The sequence below is a fragment of the Squalius cephalus genome (genome assembly GCF_949319135.1).
Source record: "Squalius cephalus genome assembly, chromosome: 16".
NCBI classification, from domain to species: Eukaryota; Metazoa; Chordata; class Actinopteri; order Cypriniformes; family Leuciscidae; genus Squalius; species Squalius cephalus.
Window position 1 is genome coordinate 7,518,246 of NC_137137.1, and position 19,862 is coordinate 7,538,107.

A 19,862-nucleotide genomic window follows, 5' to 3' on the forward strand; every position below is an offset into this window, starting at 1 on the left:
AGTAGATCGAGTCCATCACCACCCCCAAAGCTTCATAGTCCTATAGACTGAAAAGTCAAAGATTATTAAATCCCCATGAGAAGAATGCAATACTAAATGCAATACTAGAGATTGCAGTTAAGGCATGACCATTGGACAGTGAAATGCTCATAGCTCGCCCTGGCTCGACATTTCATTCAGTAAAATTGGGCAGATTTGATTCATATTCTGTTTAATGCTGATGATGATCACGTTATTTTACATCTGCTTACATATGCTATTGCTTGTTTCTGCTTCTTCTGGCGTTTTGATCAGGAGATTCTGTCCTCTTTCAGAAGATGTGTAATAGCGCCCCCTACCGTATAACAGTGAAAACACGAAAAGCTGGAAAATTCTGTCAATAGCGGGTAAAGAGTTAACTACTTTTATCCTATAAAATTTATCCTTTTAATATATAAAATTTGGAGCTTTATAGCCACATTCACCTTTTTTATATGAAAAAGCGTAGACTTAATGTTTTTGTGTTCAGGAAATTCATACAGGTTTAGAACGAAATTAGGGTGAGTAAATAATGACAGAATTCTCATTTTTGGGTGAATTAAATTGAGCACGGACAGCCCATACATCCTCTGTGCCTTGCTTGCTTCCCCACATGATTACGGAAGGCTCACGCTGGAAGCATGTCCAGCTAGTCGGTTCGGATCTGGATCTCCGTAAAGTGTCCTGGAAACTGCCTGCTGACATCATCCCCTGCCTCCTGAGCCCAGCCACAGATGCCAGCGATAGTCATGCACAGACCCTGCCACAAGGTGAAGACCTGTCCCTGGCAGACAGCATGCCAGCTATACCCAACGTCAACCCACAGCTGGGCTATCAAAGTCGCTTGAGTGCTAACTGGCATCAAGAGTCTCAGAGTGCTAACTGGCATCATTTCTCTTGCTTAATGTAGATTGCTAATTCCATTTCTACCATAGAAATATTGTTTCTTCTGAACTGAGAGGCTTTCTGCAGTTTGGGTCTGTTGAGGTGATTCCCTCCTCTATGCCGCAGTTCAAAGCGCTAGTCTGGAGCGCTAACTTCAACTGTGAATTCTAATGCGCTAATGTTGCTATGCTAATTCATGAAATCGTCGTCTTATTCTCATATGTCCTTACAGATCAGTTTGTAAATGGAAAGTGGGACCAGAATTTCCTGTTCCCGGGAGGAAGCAATTCCCTCTCCCGCAACGTCAGCTCCTCCTCATCCACGTACAGCCATTCCACCCCCCGCCCCGCTGTGACCAATCACAGCAGCTCCACAACGTACATTTCCGGCAAAGGTATCAGAGTGTTAAATGCCCAAAGAAATAGTTAATTGGCAAAACAACTTAAAAAAAAAAATTCTCATGTTCTGGTCAATTTTGAAGTATTGGGCTATTTTGCTTCCACAACATGTCTTTGTTTCAGAGTAGTGGAAACAAAACATCCAAAATAATTAATATTTAGATGTTTATTTTATTGCACTTTATCTATTTGTGTGATTTTAAATGCAATGCTCTTTAAAGTCCACTTTCTCAAAATTTGTTTAAAAAAATCACCACTTCAGCAGCACTTACATACATCAAACGTTATAGTTTTATTCCAATTAATATTCTGAAGGTTTTCATAAAGGGGTTTGTTAATATATCATTCGCCTGATTAACCCTCTAGTGCTCTTCACCTGGCAGTCATAAAAGCCTAAATTATTATTTTTTTATTGAAATTAATGTTATATATTTTAGTTCTATAATGTTTTTTATTTAATATTTTGTATTTTTAGGGGATTTTATGGTACTAAATTATATCTATGCAGTAGTTATAATCCATTTTTTCACTTTTTGAGCATTGACCTGAAAATGAATAATTTCCAACTTAAACAGTCGTAAATCTTGAATGTAAATCTTTTTAAAGATGACACCTGGCGTATTATTGCTGAAGTGAAAAAAAGTTTTTAAAAGTGAACTTACAATAAGTTATAGTTTTTTTGTTTATTGATAAGAAAATACTATTTTTTTTTAGTTTTTATATGAAATATATAATTATTTGCCAAAACATGTTTTACTCTAAAACTGTGAGAAAATCAAAAGTCATATCTTAACAAGTTGCGTTCCAAATTTGAGGTTTATACCTCAATTCATATGCTTATAAAATCAAAACTGTTGAATAAATTGCCTTTATAGCTCATTTATCAATCATTGCTGTTTTTTCTCAATCAGGGGGCTCAACTACACATAGATATGATCTTAGAGATGGCGGGCTTCTCAAAGAGGAAGTAATCCTGAGGAAGCGATCGGAGAACAGGCATTACACTGACAGTGATGGTGTTAGGGATTCTATCGTCATGGGAAACCTTCCTGGAGGATTTTTGGACACTTTAGGTAAAGTGAGCTTGATAGATCTGCCTGCACATAGTGTTAAAGTCAATCAGATTTTATATATTTGCCTCGCAAGGTGCAGCTTTTGGCAAGAATCCTTGGCTGACTCTCGCTTCAACCTTGCTCTTCTTTTTCTCTTTCTTATGCCATTTGTCTGTTTTCTACACTTTTTTTTCTCTCACTGTTTTCTCGTCATACGACGGCTGCCTGCCAACCCTTTCCTGCCACACCCTGCCGTGGCTTGGCGTTCTCTCAGGGGGTTCTAGCTTCAGTCAGAGCACAACTACCAGCTACAGCTTGAGCTCCAGAGCTCGTACTCAGTCTGAAGATATCAACGATGCACTGCTGAACCTGGATAGTGTTCTTCAGGGTGAGTGAACACGGAAACAACCATCAGTGCATCAGGGGACTGATTGAAACCATAGCTTCTCAAGCTACAAGCTTCCTTTACTGTAAAGTAGTTGAACCAAAGTCAAGAAAACCAATTTTTTTTATAAACACTTTTTGTTATACTGGTTGAAACTCTCTTCACATCCTGATAGCAATCAATAATAGAAGTGGTCTAAAAATTCAAATATGTACATATATCTTCTGTGGAAGTCTCGGGACAAAATCTTTTTCGTCCAATCATTGCTTTCGGTCCGAATGCTATGATACCATGTCCTACCTGCCTGTCAGCATGTATTTCCATACCTCCGCACACCTGCTCGCGCAGACATCACACGTCATCAACACGTTCCCTAAGGCTATACAGAGTTTAGAACGATATTCACAGAGTCCCACAAACAAGCAGCAGTCATCTTTTAGAAGTCCTCTTGAACCAGAACAACAAGCTTATGCTGCGTTCATGCCATAACCATAATAACGAGAAGCCGCAATGTTTTTCCCTGGAGTCACGTCCTCAAGCTTGTAGCTCATTAGTTGAATTCACTCTGTAGTTCATTATTATTGTAATGTTATGTGATTTGAGACATGAGGCAGTTTAAAGGCGTCTCTCGTGGCTCTTTTGTTTGCTCCCTGCTGTATGCGTTCATGTGTTTTGGAGGAGGCGTGGCTTTGGAGGCGCTCTAAAGGGAAGATGGGATCTCATGCTTTCAAAGCTAGCTTGCTATTTCTAGCCACTCTGAAATTGCCTACCCTACCTTTAAACTGTCTGAATGAACTGATTTGCTAAAATAAACTGTAAACAATCTAGCATTTTGAGAGAGTACACAATTATTTTATTTATTTTATTTTCATTTGCGCAAAAGCATTGCATTTTTTTTGTCATCCTTGTCATTGTGGGAAGTGGCTAAATTATTTTGAAAACGACAGAAAAATTTAGTCAAGTTAGAAGCATCTCTACTTTCTTTAGTTACTCCCCAACACTGCAAACAATTAAGCCCTGACACACAACTCGCGTCTGAATAACAGTCATTTGCAGACTGACACACCTCAGCCAATTCCATGCTGTTTTCCCAGTGCTGAAGCAATAAAACAATTTGTGGCTGCATAATTAAATCTGTCTGTTCTGTGGTTTGAAATTTTTACTGTCTGCACTACTTGTGCCCTCAGACTCTCGCTTCAACCCGGGTGTTCCTGAGACTCCCAGCAGACTGGTGTTCTCTGCCCTGGGGCCCACGGCCCTGAAAGTGAGCTGGCAGGAGCCCCAATGTGAGACCGGTGTACTGGGTTACTGCGTCCTTTACCAGCTAATCAATGGAGGTGATTCATCTCTTCTCATTCATAGTTGTCATACTTATTCATTCATAAATATATTAAAGTTAATTCAGTTATTCAATGATATACTATAATTTATCAATTTATTGCCATATGTAAATTATATATACAGTAGTCAACATTTGATGCGGATCAAAACCTTTTTATCAAAGTTATATATGAATTTTGAGCAATACCCGTTCTTGTCTTAGGACAACTTTGATGAACTTTTTTGATCCACTTCAAATGTTGACTACTGTATGTGTATATATATATATATATATATATATATATATATATATATATATATATACACAGTATATTGTACAATACATAGACAAGCTAAGCAAACAGTCATTTATTATATGCTATAAATCAACAATTTAATTTTATATATGAATTTTGAGCAATACCCGTTCTTGTCTTAGGACAACTTTGATTAACTTTTTTGATCCACTTCAAATGTTGACTACTGTATATATATATATATATATATATATATATATATATATATATATATATATACAGTATATTGTACAATACATAGACAAGCTAAGCAAACAGTCATTTATTATATGCTATAAATCAACAATTTAATTTTGTATATGTGGTACATATGATAACAGATGTTGTCTTTTTGATGTCTATTTATTCTACCATTGTATTGTGTTTCTCTTATAGGTGAGGTAAAGCGTGTCGAGGTGAACAATCCCGCTCAGAACTCTGTGGTGGTTCAGGATCTCCTGCCCAACCATTCCTACATCTTCAAAGTGAAGGCCCAGAGTCGAGAGGGCTGGGGTCCTGAGAGAGAGGGAGTCATTACCATCGAGTCTGCCGTCGACCCCAAGAGCCCCCTGAGCCCAATGCCAGGTGAGTTGCTTCATTTTATGTTAGCTATATGGGGCAGAGTAGCTAATGTCAGCAGTAGCAGTGGCAGCTATTGTGAAATCTTGATTAAATATTACCACACTATTGCGTGTATGTATCATTTAAATGAAGTTCCTAAACGCAAGTTAGGGAGGAGTGAGCCCATCTAATCTTTCAATCAACAGCCTGAGTATATAAGCAGCCGCTTACCTCTCTCTAGCATCAAGCTGTTCCAGTATCCCTCCACCTCCCCAAACTCCACCTTCATCTCCGGTACCTTGCCCTTCAATTATCATATCCTACATTTAGCCACTGGGGGGTATATCAGAGCTCGAGTTGAAGCTGCTTCATCGAGCCCCTCTTCAGTGGACAGCAAGCCAAATAAGTTTAACCTAATATCTGAAAGATTTTATGGGCAAGCAAACTCGTTAATTGTTCTTAAGCATGAATTTATATGTGTGTGTGTGTGCTGTTGTTCAGGGTCTCCGTTCACTCTCAGCACTCCCAGTGCTCCAGGACCTTTGATCTTCACAGCTTTGAGTCCAGACACGCTGCAGCTGAGCTGGGAGAAACCACGCAAACCCAATGGAGACATCATGGGCTACGTGGTCACCTGTGAACAGCTGCACGGTGGAGGTCAGACACCAACCTCTCTTTATTTTTCATGTATAAAAGCCATCGCAACTGCACTAATCAGAAACAAGCCCTGTTCTTTAGCTTCCTTGTTGAGACTCTGTCTTTGGTGTCCGTGCAGGAGATTTTCGCTCCTTCCAGGTGAATGGCAACGCTGCGACTTCTTTGACGGTGTCTGACCTGAAAGAAAACATGCCGTACAAATTCAAAGTTCAAGCCCAAACCACACAGGGCTTCGGACCGGAGCGAGAGGGCATCATCACCATCGAATCCCAAGATGGAGGTATGCGGGACATTAGAACAGTGTCACTGTTATTTCACTGTTAAATGTTTTAATAATATCATAGCCTGCTTTTTATGATTCAGTCTGATGAATATTCTGATTTACTTGGAAATACATCACAGTGCATTTTAAGTTGTCTTGGAGGATAATGAATGGTTGAAACTTTATCATCTCTTCTTCTTTTCTCCTCCTCCTCTTCCTCAGGCTCTATGTCACAGTACAGCAGTCAGTCAGTCACAAAGAGAGAGGTGTTTAACCTACCAACAGAGGTTACTTCACACACCATGTTCTCAGAACCCTTCGTGTCTTCAGGTACAGACACACGACTACATATCTTGCTGGGTTATCAAGAATGATAACAATTAATTACAGCTGTAATTACATGCAGGTGTTTTTAAAATATAAGTACAATATAAAAACTTGCATGTACACAATAAGTGCACAGTATCAAATGATTAATTTACATGTTAGTACATAGTAGTTAAAGACACCTAATATAAAGTTGGACCCTATATCTTTATCGTTATAATTGTCCTCCTTGGTGTGAACGGCCTTCATAATTTCAATTGAATCGGACCCGCAGGATGTTTTATAATTAATTATGCTAATTTATTTTGTTATATGTAGTTTTTTTAATGATTTTTTAAAATCAAATCAGACAAATTTCTATACAAAGTCTGCCAATTGCTATACAATAATGTCAAATTTAACACCGTAATCAAACGTTTTTAACTGTGCAGTACAGCACAAAAATAAAATATTGAAATTAGCATTTGAACCTATTATTATTTATTTAATTGATTTACTCTTTGGAGTAAAATAGACCACTGTGGGAAAAAAAAGTTTTACTACTATTATTAAATATTTTTTAGTATTTTATATTATTTAAAATAAACCAACAAAATATAATTACATAATTTATACTAATTATGATTATTTATTTTGATAAGTAGAATATTTTTGCTAAAACTTGCATTTTTCTCAAATTAATTCTACTACAATTATTATTAAATGTAACTAAACTTTATATTTAGTATAATTTATTAAATACACATTTCTTTAGATGGTATTTCAAACACTGATTATTAATATCTATTGTTTCTAGAAATACCATATGTTTTGTGTAGGCCTATCATAACATGTTTGAGTAGTTCATAAAAAACAGTAAGTTGATACAAAGTGTTTTTAAAAAATAATAATTCTACTTTAGTTACTTTTTACTTCTTTTTTTTTCATTATTTTTTTTTACACACACAAAAAAATAGTCACACTTTTACTCTTTTCGGTCAAAAATGGCCGCATTGGAAGTTAATGGGAGACGAATTTCATCTAGTGGAATTATTTGGTACTGCGCCCAAACAAAATCTTACTGAAAGCTAATTTTTTGTTTAGATTTGTTTAGAACTTGTTTAGATTAATGGCTTTGATTTCTCACAGTTTTAGAGTTAAACATGTTTGTTGGAAAATATATATTTCGGACAAAAATGTATACATTTTTCATTACTTTTTTATGAAGTGCTGTCTTTAAAAAGAGACCAAACTTAAGTTGCATTCAAAGATTTACAACAGTTGGAATGTAAATTTTCAGGTCAATGCTCAAAAAGTGAATAAATGGATTATAACTACTGCATAAAATATAATTTAGTCCCATAAAATCGCCTAAAAAATTTAAAATATTAAATTAAAAACATCAAACTAAAATATAGTTCACTCATTTCATTGAAATAAAAAAGAATCAGTAGTTTTTGCCCGCCACATGAGCACACGTGTCTAATGTTTATGTGTGTGTGTTTCTTTCAGACGGTATGATGATGATGTCGAGCAGGCAGATCACGGAGTCGGGCGGCACCGTCACACGGCAGGTGGAGATGGTGCAGAGAGGAGTCGTGTCCAGCAGCACCGTCACAAAGAAGCTGGAGAGGCAGTACTTCGAGGCCTAATCCAACTCCCTTTTGCCTTCTGCAGAAAGTGTGTATATATACGCTCGAGCGAAACTAAGTTAATTAGAGAAGTTCACGACCAATGTGCACAACATATGGTTTTTATGTGAGGATGAGAACAGCTGAGCTCTTGGATTCCTTGGATTATAGCTCATCAAGACCAAAGTCTTCAAGCCTTGATATTTAGTTGAATGTAAATACTTAAAAACCTTTTAGTGTTATCGCTTCCAAACAGGTATTTGGTAAAACTTTTAACATCAAACCATGTTTCCTACAGTGTTTGTGAGAAATGTTATTGACGTATGCGCCATGGGATAGGTTAGAGATCTTCTGTTGCTTATTTGAGCTTGATTGCTTTCATTCTGACAAGGTTTGAATTTAGCAGATTTTCTATCATGATGTTGCTTTCAAGTTGTATCACGTGTTTTGAGCATAGAGGTTTTCTAAATGTATTTTTCACATCAAATGTGACATGTCTCATGATTTAGAGTTTACACTTTATCTTTAACTAATTAATTTCCTTCTAAATCAAATTTTACTTGTTAATGGTTGTATTAAATGTTGCAACACATGCGCATGCATATGGACTCGATTCTTAGGATTGTAAATATGTTACTGAGGTTTGTTTTTTTATTGCCTGTTGCAACTTTAGGCCTGCGGCTGTATTTTAGTTTAGTACACTACTGGCAATTCCGAAAAGATTACCGACATCACACTTGTGTACCCTTAAATTAAATTTTTACTGCCTTTAATAATCTGTTCGGTACTTTTGACTTAGGGGAATTTTTTTTTATTTTTTTTAAAAAGATTTTTATACGATAATTGCATTTCACCATCATATCCAAGCTGTAGTATGTAGTATGCAAAACTTCTCACTGCATATCAGTTCACCGCACTTAATGAAACAATAAATCATTCTACCACAGTCGACTCATTGTGTGTTAGCTTTGTTTATTAGAAACAGGTTTAGGTGCTATCAACTGTTTTTAGCACACTGTGGACCTACTGAAATGCTTTATGTAGATTAAACGAGTACGAGCTGACAATGCCCTCTTTATGCTTTCTTATGTTACTGAAAAACAAACAAACATGGAGTAAGATGTGATTACATCCAATACTTGTTAAAACGAGATTTGCATTTCCAAAGGGAGCAGTACATTCAGGGCAGCAAAAGAACAGTTAGGTGTTATATATAATCATTTTCTGTTGGCTGCACTTGTAAATATAACGAATGGGTAAACATATATGGGTAAAAAGATGCAAATAAATCATAATTCAGTATGCAATATTACAATGACACAATCGCTGTCGGTTACATTTTGAATGCTGAACATTCTATCAAATGTGAGTAGATTAGAAGAGATTTTTCAGTGCGTTACAATATTGCGTTACTCCCTAAAAAAAGTAATAATTGCATTACTTAGTTACTTTTTATGGAAAGTAATGCGTTGCATTAATTTTGTGTTACCTTTACTCAGCTGGGCTGGGCTTGCTTGTTTGTTTAAAAAAAAAAAATCAGTTACATTTTTGGGCAAATTTAATTTCAAATTTCAAAATTTAATTTCAAAAGTGAAACGAATAAGCCTCAGGCTGAGGGAAAGCAAATTCACTCCTGTACAGTAGAGGGCGCAGCTCATACAAACCTTTCAGCTTTTGACTTAGGGGAATTTATTTTTTTTTATTTAAGACTTTTATAGATAATTGCATTTCACCATCATATTCAAGCTGTAGTATGTAGTATGCAAAACTTCTCACTGCATATTTAGATCACAGAAGAACAGGATGCAGGAGAAGAAAGTTAAACTCTTTCAGCAATCAAAAAAATAAATAATCAAACGTGATGTTTAGTCAATTTTTGCTTATTAGTATGGTTGAATTGGATCAGCAGCAAAGCAATTGGTTAATAAAGGTTAAACAAAGCATATTAGTGTTATTTAACATATTTAATTATTGCAGGTTTTCATTTGTATTTCATTGTTTTAATTCATTTTGAGGAATACTTCAGTGCAAGTGAGATGAGTAAATGCATGTTCACATTTAGTCTACAGTAACCGTCACAGCGCACACCCCCAACACTGTCTGCAGGAGGCATTTTTGTAGGCCAAAACATGGAAACGAGTTAGCATTTTAGCACTTCCGGTTCCATCATCCTGAAGTCAATGGGTTTGTTTGAATGGGTTTTTGGTTAAATGCTTGAAATAAGGTCTGTGGTGAACACAAGCTCAAGATATTTTCACATTTCATTCTACAACTTAAAATACATCAGTAATACCCCTTATGAATTTTTACAGCTTTTACTTGTCTTGAAAAAGGCAGTTGCAAACAAGTGGCTAAATGAGGCTAAAGAAGCTGTCGGGGGCATTAAACGTCATCAGCCGAACAGGAAACTCATTCACTTTTACAGCCTTGTGTTTATAATCGTGCTCTTGAAAAACTATTCCAACTCAAACTTTCAGAGAAAATGTTTTTAAAAAAAGACTAAAAGCATCTTTGTATGCTACGTGGTGTTGACAGTGAAGTCATGCGACAGTGGCGTAGTTCGTTTATAGACTACGTTTAGCTTTTTACTTCTGGTGATTGAATTTAGTCTTCAAAATTCATAAAAGTTTGTGAAAATGAACAAAATGTGCAAGAATCATAAACCGTTGTTGGTCACAGAGCTTATTTTCTGCCATAATCCAAAAGCTTCGATTAATGAATCCTTTTGCAATACAGTTGAGGAAAGCCTTGATGCTTTGCAAAAGCCATTGGAAAAATCCTACTGGGTTTTTGTCAAGGGAACCAGGTTGACCTACAAAAATACATCATCACTGTAGCACTAAAGACATGAGTTTTGGGCGGGACTATCTGTTTGTCTGACCAATCACAGACTGTTTAACAAGTCTTTTTTTTTATTCCTTGTGGTGCAGAAATTACAGCTTTAGCTACTCTAAAAAAAAAAAGTTAAATACCTTCTATGCAAATTCATCAAATGAATGAACTGTATGAATGTTTTATGGTGTGTGATTTTTTTCGTATCCATGTGCGTGAGAATTGCGCGTTGGTTGTGTACGTTAGAAGAACAGACACTGTCCCTTACAGAGACATCGCTCCCTCAGATCTGCAGGCCTGATCACCATCTCACGCACCATCTCCACCGTCCCAAACACCGGGTAAAGCTTCTCTGTGAACCTCTCGCTGTATGTGTAGATGTGTGCGCGCTTTTGGATGTCATAGAAGGACAGCTGCCCCTCCTCATAGTCCAGGTACACTCCCACCCTCCGCGGGATGAGCGACTGGGGCAAGAAGGTAGGCGGTGCGGTCAGGGCCTTGAGCTCGGACCCCCGCTCCAGCCTGAGGGTGAGGTATCCGCTCTGAGTGTTGAGCGGTCTGTAGCCTTTGCAGACGGCTGATTCTTTGGCCACCCCGAGACGCCAGTCACGGTCGCCCACTTCCACCTCCCAGTACCGGCGCCCTGCCGAGAAGCCCTCTGAGCCGAAACAGCACCACCAGCCGTCGAAGCGCCTCCGACTGCAGGAGACCCCGCGCCGCTCCAGGCCACACTGCATGCGCTTGCAGTCCTCAGACAGAACAAGGGCAGGGTTGGCCGTCTCTGGGTCAAAAGTCACCTCCACTGTAAAATAAGGCCGCACTATAGTTAGATTTATGATTTTAGGTTTATCTTGGAAGGTTTTCAAAAAGCTAGATATCAAAAAAAAAAAACAAAAAAAAAAAAACAGACTGCCAATTAAAAAAGTTTGATGCTAGGATAATTCTAAAATAAGAATGAAATACTCTTATAAGTATAAAATACACAGCGTACAGATAAAAATATTCGAAAAAATTGGCCATTTTATTTTTCTACCACTACTTTATTTTTCTCATATTGTCCACCATTTGTCATTCTGATATATATAAAAATCAGTGAAAAAAAAATCGAACATTACGAGAATAGTTGAAATATTTCGAGAATAAAGTCGAAACATTTTGAGATTAAAGTCGTAATATTTTGAGAATAAAGTCAAAATTACGAGAATAGCCTAGAGTCTTCCGTAGAAGTTTTCTTTTTCTTTTAGTAAATGCGCTCCTGAAGTCGAACTGCCTTGTACATGGATCTAAATATAATAGTAGCTTTTTACTTTTATCTGGGCTTTCAACAAAAGGAAATTCTACAGGTGCTAATCTACCAACATGGCATTATCATTTGTCTTAGAACGTTACAAAATATACTGCGCCAGAGTATACTTTACAGGTGAAAACACTTTTCAGACTGGATGGAGTTATCCAGCTTTATTTCTGAGGAAATCACGGGATCCGGCCAAATGATTGGATACAGAATTATGCACTTGAAATGCATCCAGAAAGGATTTACGGTGAAGAGGGAAACAGTGCGGTTACTGTTAAGTGTTCTTGACCTAAATGGCGATAGATGAGCACCACTATCCTGGTCCACACTTTATTCTCAAAATATTTTGAGAATAACTTGAAATATTTCAACTTTATTCTCGAAATGTTATACGACTTTATTATCATAATTTTTTATTCTTTTTTTTTTTTACGGAATTTTTTTTTTTTAACAGATTTTTTTTAACGTTGCGTTTCAGGGCTTCTGTAATATATATATATACACACACCATTCAAAAGTAAGTCAGATTTTCTAAAATAAATGAATACTTTTATTCAGGAAGGCTGCATTAAATTGGTCAAAAGTGACAGTAAAGACAAGACATTTATAATTTTTTCTAAATATTTCTTTTTCAAATAAACGCTTTTAAACATTCAGAATCCTGAACAAAATGTATCATATTTTCGTTGAAACAAAAATATTAAGCAGTGACACATACCTGCAGCATCACATATCCAGTTCCACACTGAAACAAAGAGCAATATTTCTGTGTTACTACATAGGATAATATAAACTATTCCCCTGATGGCCTGAATATCATTGCATTAAAACAGTGTAAAATAATTGTTTGATTGCTGAAACTATTACTCTCTCACCAATGTGTGGAATGTAGCCAGTGAAATCTAAAAAAGATCAGAGAGAGTGATTACCAGAAAGCCCATTCAAGACATGCCAATCATCTTCTCGATATCCAAAGAAATTAAGGTCTGATCTAATAAAACTGCTGTATGTGATTTGAAGGAAACTACCATAAACATATACTGTAAGCAATATAAGCTTTGTTTTTGCAATTCCATTTGATGCCACTAGTGGTGCAGAAATCACTTACAGCAGCTGTAGGTAATTATCCTTCAAAAATAATTCTAAGGCATTAATGTCATTGCCTGCTCACCGATCTTCTGGGTCTTTTGTTTTTGTACCAGCCACAGTCTTGGAATGAGCTCCTGCAATGTCAATGGTGCTTGTTATTAGATCAGTTGAATATATAAATTGCAGATTTTGAATTTTATGCAAGTCTATGAATGAGGCATTGCACCTTGTCGAGGTGTTCCCCAAGAACGAGGCCAATGAGCAGCTCCACGGCAGACTGCAGGTGTGACAGGTGACGCCGCTTCCACTGCAGCTCCACGTCATCCAACATCATCAACACCGCCTCACCCGGCCAGATACCGTGCTGGAGAGACAAACTGATAAATGACAGAGGCCGGAAGCAAAAATCATAAAATATATCTTTTTAAAACACACTTTCGATGTTCAAAGTTTTCAGAAAAGTTTATTTTTTGTGCATGTGTCACAGTGGAGTTGTTTGTAATGAGAGAAAGAGAGATGATACTTCACTAACAGTATTTACTGATATTGAGTTACACACAAATGATTCCTAAGAGGACTCTGAGAGATGAATGAATTATTGATTAGGCATCAGAAAGGTGATGCTATATATTGAAAGGATACATGTCCCAATAGACTTAAAGGTGTGTAATTTTATCGATGTTTAAATGCTTTCTCGTATCCAGGTTAATGTGTAACAACTATTAGTTAGCTATTTGAAGGTTGACTTCCTCGAAGAGTGTAAACAATGTGGCTGAGACTGAAAAAGGGATAATTCACTCAGAAATGAAAATCCTGTCATCATTTACTCACCCTACCGGCTACCGTCAACTGTCTGGTTACCAAAATTCTTCAAAATATCTTCTTTTGTGTTCAACAGACGAAAGAAACTCATACAGGTTTGGAACAACACGAGGGTGAGTAAATGATGACAGGATGCAGGGATGCCATCAAAACCAGGCCACTGGTTCCCTTGAAATGTTCCTATGGGTTTTTATAGTGGGGTTTTTCAATTTCTGAATGAAGGTCTGTGGTAAACAACCTGATGATACTTGAACCTCTTGCTCTCAAATGTAAACTGCACAAACTCACACCTTAAACGAACTTATATAGTTACTTATTAGAAACGTTTTTTTTTTTTTTTTTAAACAGCTTCAAAATTCATGTTTTCGATATGGGAGTGTGTAATTTACTCGAGGGAATCAGTGGCAAATGAGTCTCCCAGGTTTAGACGTTATCCCTGCATTCTTAAAACATATTTCTGTTAGTTGGATAGCGGTTAATGACACAGTACACTACATTTATTTAAGTATTGTTGCATAATGCATAATGTTTTACATACTATTAAAATTGTAGGTAGTATAAAGTGTACACTATGCAGTAAGCTAGAAGTGTTTGGCAAACCTGTCATTATTTTAATTGAAAAACTGTACAGGGCAATGGTGAGTTTCCATTTGTACAGCTTAACGGGTTGTGCATGTCTCTCTCAGGTCAGTCAGTGAGGTCGTTTGTAATCAACACAGTCGGACAAGAGGATCATAGCAAGGTTAATATCCTAATACTTAATCAGAGAGCAACCCAAGACTAAGACCCATAGACAGAGAGAGAGAGAGAGAGAGAGAGAGAGAGAGCCAGAGAATCAGACACTTCATTTACAGCATGGATTGATATTAAATTACACATTCACAAACAAATTACCCCTGACAAAGAGATAGAATGTTGTAACCATTAATATATTTACCGATATAAACGTATTTGCTATATAGAGCCCCACTAAACATTACCAGCCAAAATTTTGTACATGCTTGATTGAATGTATGTTTCTCAGGATCTAACTTTTTGATATAAAGGCGTATGCTTAAATAACTGAAATTAGTTTTGTAGACAAATATAACTTACGCCCTCCTATGAATTTCTTTCGCAAGATAAATAGGTGTGTTACATGTACATGTGCTACGGTTTAAAAAGCACCCCAGGATGCATCTCATGAGTTTGTAGTGTTTGTGCAAATGTTTCTGATCCTCACCGGGTGTCTGTTGCGCTGTCCTCTGGTCCAGTCCATGATGATCCTTTTATATGAGCCCATGTCATGCTCTCCTCCCTGCTCAAGCATGCTCAGTAAATTACTCTTCCAGTCCCGCTTTTCGGGATGCAGATCAGTATAAACTTGCATGGGCTTCTCCGTATTTTCCTGCACAGCGTGTAAAAACACAAGACTTGGAATTTTATGATACTTTTATGGTGTATTTGAATATTGTAATCTCCAGTCCCCATTCATTAACTGTATAGAAAAATGTGAGAACAATTTGTTAAAATGTATCTTTTTGTGGAAGAAAATGGCCTATCATTTTTGGGTGAACTATTCCTTTAACCCATTTAGACATTCAGGGCACTTTTACACGACAACGATGTACTAAAAATGGAAACGTTTTTTGCAAACAGACGACAACGATCCCGTTCACACGGATCAGCAAAACTGATATAAATAAAAGCTGTATTATTGTACTACGCAGGCCAGTAGTTGGCAATGTCAATTTGTAAAGAAAAACTACGTGACACTGCCTATAGACTGAATACATAATACACATGACGATTCAAAACTCAGGGGCCATTTACACGTCACTGTTTTCAACTAAAAATGGAAAACTTTTAGGGCCCTATTTTAACGATCTGAAACGCAAGTATCAAACGTGAAACGCAAGTAACTTTGTGGGCGGATCTCGGGCGCTGTTGCTATTATACCGGCGGGATAAATGACTCTTGCAAATCTAAAATGGGTTGGTCTGAAGTAGCTACATTACTCATAGGTGTGGTTTGGGCGTAACATGAAATAAACCAATCAGAGAGTCATCTCACATTCCCTTTAAAAGCAGGCGCGCTTGTTCCATGGCGGATTGCTATTATAACGGCGGATTTGCCAGGCGCACGCCAGGAGCGGTTCACAGCCGAGGAGACCGACTTTCTCGTCAGGGCCATAAAAGACGTGACATTGTATGGGGATGGGAGAAACCCACCCAAATTAGCTTCGGTTAAACAGGCGTATAATAATTTGGTAAATGTGTAAGCTAGATTTATGCCTATTTTTTCACATCTTCATGGACACCACAATGATTTCCCTTGTGTGGTAATATTTTTCCTTGTAATTATGTATGGTTTGCAAAAATGGGAACTGCTGCCTGCGTCTGTGTAGATGAGAGAAGCAAAGTGTGTGTGCGTTGTGCACACGCTACATTATGGCCAAGCATGTGCCCTTAAAATAGCATCTGAATAATGCGCCACTGACTTTAGGCTAGGTTTTTCCTGGTCTGTGGCGGAATTGTTTTCTGAAACTGCAAAATAGCACCAGGGGACGTTTGCGCTGAACCGCCCCCGGGAGCGCAATTTCATTCCCTAATTTACCGATGTGCGTCTGTGGAGGGAAAAGTCTGCTGTGCGTCGGGAGCAAAACAGGAATGATACATGCGTCAGTGTACAAAGTCAATTGCGCTGGGTGTAAGATAGGGCCCTTTGTGCGTTTTGGCCATTCATTTACACGTCAACGGCATTTAAAAATGATACCGTTATCATCTATGTGTAAACTACAAAAATGTGAATTTTTTTGTGAAAGCGGTGGCGTAATGGCACTTATTTTCAAAGTGACATCGCCAACTACTGGCCTGGCATGAATAATACAGCGTTTATAATCGAAATCGTGGATCCGTTTGAATGGGGATCTTTTTGACAACGTTGTTGTCTATACGAGAAAAAACCCAATAGAAAAACGTTTCTGTTTTTAGTACAGCGTTGTCATGTAAACGTACCCTTAATGCAATTCACCCTTCGCCGGGAGTTTAATTGACAGGAGATCTGACCAATCATCATTTTGTCCAACAAACAAAGTTAGTAGATTACCGTTCGGTGGTCTTGAACTTGAAAATGGTGTGTATTGACATCTTTCTGCGGTTAAAACAACATACCTTCTGATGTTCATTCATGTATATTTTGTGCTAGTAGAAAGAGATGATTGGTTGACGTGCCGCTTGAACTGAGGCACTACAGCGATCTGTCACTTCACATTAAAGAACCACAAAATTATATTTGTTTGAATTCCTTAAAAAAATGTAAAAATTTGAAAGCTGAGACTTTCTTTCATACCAAAAGTAACCTGCTCTGTCTTGTCTGTCAGCGCGTTGTTAGTGTCCTCTTTGCGCTTTGCTCCGAACATGATGTGTGACATGAGAGTGCCATGGTTTGTTGGACGTAGCAACAGTAACTAGGGGGGAGGGTCTTTGTGATGGGTCAATTTCAATTTTCCAACATGTTTGATTCAGTATCAGAGATTCTGAAAATAATTGCCTCAGTAACTAGAGGCCTATTCAGCCCCTTGAGCTGACATTTATGACGCAGTAAACTTTTTAATAAACAGCCCGTGTCTGACTCAAATCAATTACTTTGATTTCTCAGACGAAATGTGCTGACAACAAGCTTTTTTAAAAGTACACTAAATCCGAGAGGCGGACGCCCTGGAGCGAACTACAGCTCAACACTTTTCTCAAGGACACAAAAGTGCTGCGGACTACAGTTTACTATAACTTACAAACAAACCATGATTAGAGCTTGATCCTTTGAAAACTGACACAGAATTTTAAACCCTTAAGCCACTGGACCTGTCAGTCAGCCTGATATAAACAGACTAGCTGGTTACTATGGGGACTGGTGGCACTGGAGTCTAAAGCAGGATTTTATCTAAATATAACACACGGTTCTAACCAACCAACATCAGCCTGTAATTAAAGTCATGCAGATCCTGAGAAATAACAGCTGTCTGAAAAACAGTGTGTATCTCCAATTGGATGCAGATAAATTAATACAGGCGGGTGAGTTTATTTGCTGAGGAACAGGGTTGTGCACCATTCAAAAAATGAACTGAGAATGTTTGTTACCATTCTATTTATAACCTGAACTTGAATTTAGGTAGAAAATCAGATGACAAATTATCATTTAAATTAAATTATCATTCAAAGTAAATTTAAAATTAATTTAACTGCTTTGTTTTATATATAAAAATATTATAATAAAATATTAATAATACAATTTTTAGTAAGAGTTACCCATAAATTATTATTATACACACACAACATAAGGGACATTTATATTTTATTATCAATTAAATTTTATTAAGAAATTAATTTTAAACTTTATTATGTATATACTACCATTCAAAAGTTTGGGGTCAGTAAGATTTTTTTTTTTTTTTAAAGAGATTAATATTTATTCAGCAATGACACATTAAATTGATAAAAGGAGACAGTAAAGACATTTACTGTACAATGTTGCAAAAGATTTCTATTTCATATAAATGAATTTCATATATCACGGTTTACACAAAAATATTAGCAGTTTTCAACATTGATAAAAATCAGAAATGTTTCTTGAGCAGCAAATAATCATTAAATTACTTATTTATGAAGCTGAAAATTCAGCTTTACCGTCACAGGAATAAATTACATTTCAAAATATATTCAAATAAAAAACAGTTATTTGAAATTGTAATAATATCTTACAATATTAGTGTTTTTACTGTATTTTTGATTAAATAAACGCAGCCTTAGTGAGCATAAGAGACTTCTTTCAAAAACATAAAAAAAATCTTACCGACCCCAAACTTTTGAACGGTAGTGCATACAATTATAATTATTATAAATTAGTAAAAGAAATATAGTATAGTTATAGTATAGTCTAAATCATAGTCATAGTATAAAATTACAATTGTATATTAAATACAAATTTTAATAATATTTTTCTACAATGTTATCAGCTAGTCTGTTATATATAGATGAATAAATGTAATCAGTTATATGGACCATGACAGAATAAGTAATCTATTTTAGTCTTGATGAAGCAGCTTATAGATAGAGATAGAAGATAGAAACCTTAAACAGGACACATAAGAATAGATCTGTTCTTGTGTTGTGTTGAACAAATTCAATTCTTGTTGTGTGTTGCAATTCAGTAAATTCCTCTGCCTGTGATTGAGTTCATGTTCTCTAACCTTCATCTCCAGAACGTTGGCGGTCTCCACAATGAACTCTCGACAGGCGTGCGGAGGCCACACGTCCTCTCCGGTCCAGATGTGAGCCAGAATATCTGACCTCTGAAAGACATCAGCATAAGAGGTTACAACAGAGAGTTCGAAAAAGTGTGTAGAAATCTATTGGAAATCTCTGAGCTGTTGGCAGTGAATTCATTCATTGATCCTGGCTAAAGAAAAGCCAGGCACAATGCAATAATATATTTGTCTCACCTGACAGATCCTGTTGAGTTCTCGCGCGAGCTCCATTATAAACAGCTGACTCTCTGTTAATGGCTCTTTCTTTACTTGTTTCACTTTTTTCCGCGTCTCCTGTACAGAGATTTGGAAACTATGGAGTAACTGAAGCTACACCAGGGAATATAATAGCTGAACTTTTATATTCAGTTTTTTTCTGAAAGCCATTAACATTTCCACCACATCTCAAATAATGCAATTGTGTCTGATAACATGAAATGACAGTTAGACATGTTGGATTATAACTGCCGACTCCTTTGTCTGCATTATGTATCCTCCATACTAGAGCTGCAAAATTAATTGTTAAAAGATTGCAATCTCAATTCAAACACCCATGCAATCTTATTCCTAAATGACAACAATTCGGCTGTCAATTAATTATTTTTAAAAATCACAGTGGAACATTTAAATCTGTGTTTGCCAGAAGAGCCAGAAGAAGTTATAGTTCAGATATAAACTGAGGTCTATGGAAACAATCAAGATGACGCTTCACATATATGCTTGTATGATTATAATGATTGTATCAAGTAATGAAACAAGTGAAGTAGCCC

The 19,862-nt window shown here is 36.8% G+C and overlaps 2 protein-coding genes across 6 annotated transcripts in view; one reads left to right on the forward strand and one right to left on the reverse strand.

Annotated features, from left to right (window-relative positions):
* itgb4 (integrin, beta 4) overlaps positions 1-8,882 on the forward strand; it is a 32,564-nt gene extending 23,682 nt beyond the window's left edge. For 3 of the 4 annotated variants that reach the window (XM_079897255.1, XM_079897256.1, XM_079897254.1), the window contains exons 34-42: positions 1,136-1,297; positions 2,213-2,374; positions 2,628-2,741; positions 3,926-4,075; positions 4,751-4,939; positions 5,417-5,572; positions 5,691-5,852; positions 6,057-6,164; positions 7,653-8,882. In XM_079897255.1, the coding sequence (XP_079753381.1) occupies positions 1,136-1,297; positions 2,213-2,374; positions 2,628-2,741; positions 3,926-4,075; positions 4,751-4,939; positions 5,417-5,572; positions 5,691-5,852; positions 6,057-6,164; positions 7,653-7,792 (1,343 nt within the window). In that variant the 3' untranslated portion in view covers positions 7,793-8,882. The remainder of the gene's footprint in view (positions 1-1,135; positions 1,298-2,212; positions 2,375-2,627; positions 2,742-3,925; positions 4,076-4,750; positions 4,940-5,416; positions 5,573-5,690; positions 5,853-6,056; positions 6,165-7,652) is intronic. The other variant, XM_079897257.1, reaches the window with a different exon arrangement.
* LOC307173839 (E3 ubiquitin-protein ligase TRIM39) overlaps positions 8,437-19,862 on the reverse strand; it is a 14,190-nt gene continuing 2,764 nt past the window's right edge. Inside the window, exons 2-10 of one of the 2 annotated variants that reach the window (XM_079897348.1) lie at positions 19,288-19,443; positions 19,036-19,137; positions 16,896-16,940; positions 15,031-15,195; positions 13,213-13,350; positions 13,069-13,120; positions 12,773-12,799; positions 12,616-12,642; positions 8,437-11,405 (exon numbers count right to left, since the gene is read on the reverse strand). In XM_079897348.1, the coding sequence (XP_079753474.1) occupies positions 10,846-11,405; positions 12,616-12,642; positions 12,773-12,799; positions 13,069-13,120; positions 13,213-13,350; positions 15,031-15,195; positions 16,896-16,940; positions 19,036-19,137; positions 19,288-19,323 (1,152 nt within the window). In that variant the 5' untranslated portion in view covers positions 19,324-19,443 and the 3' untranslated portion in view covers positions 8,437-10,845. The remainder of the gene's footprint in view (positions 11,406-12,615; positions 12,643-12,772; positions 12,800-13,068; positions 13,121-13,212; positions 13,351-15,030; positions 15,196-16,895; positions 16,941-19,035; positions 19,138-19,287; positions 19,444-19,862) is intronic. The other variant, XM_079897349.1, reaches the window with a different exon arrangement.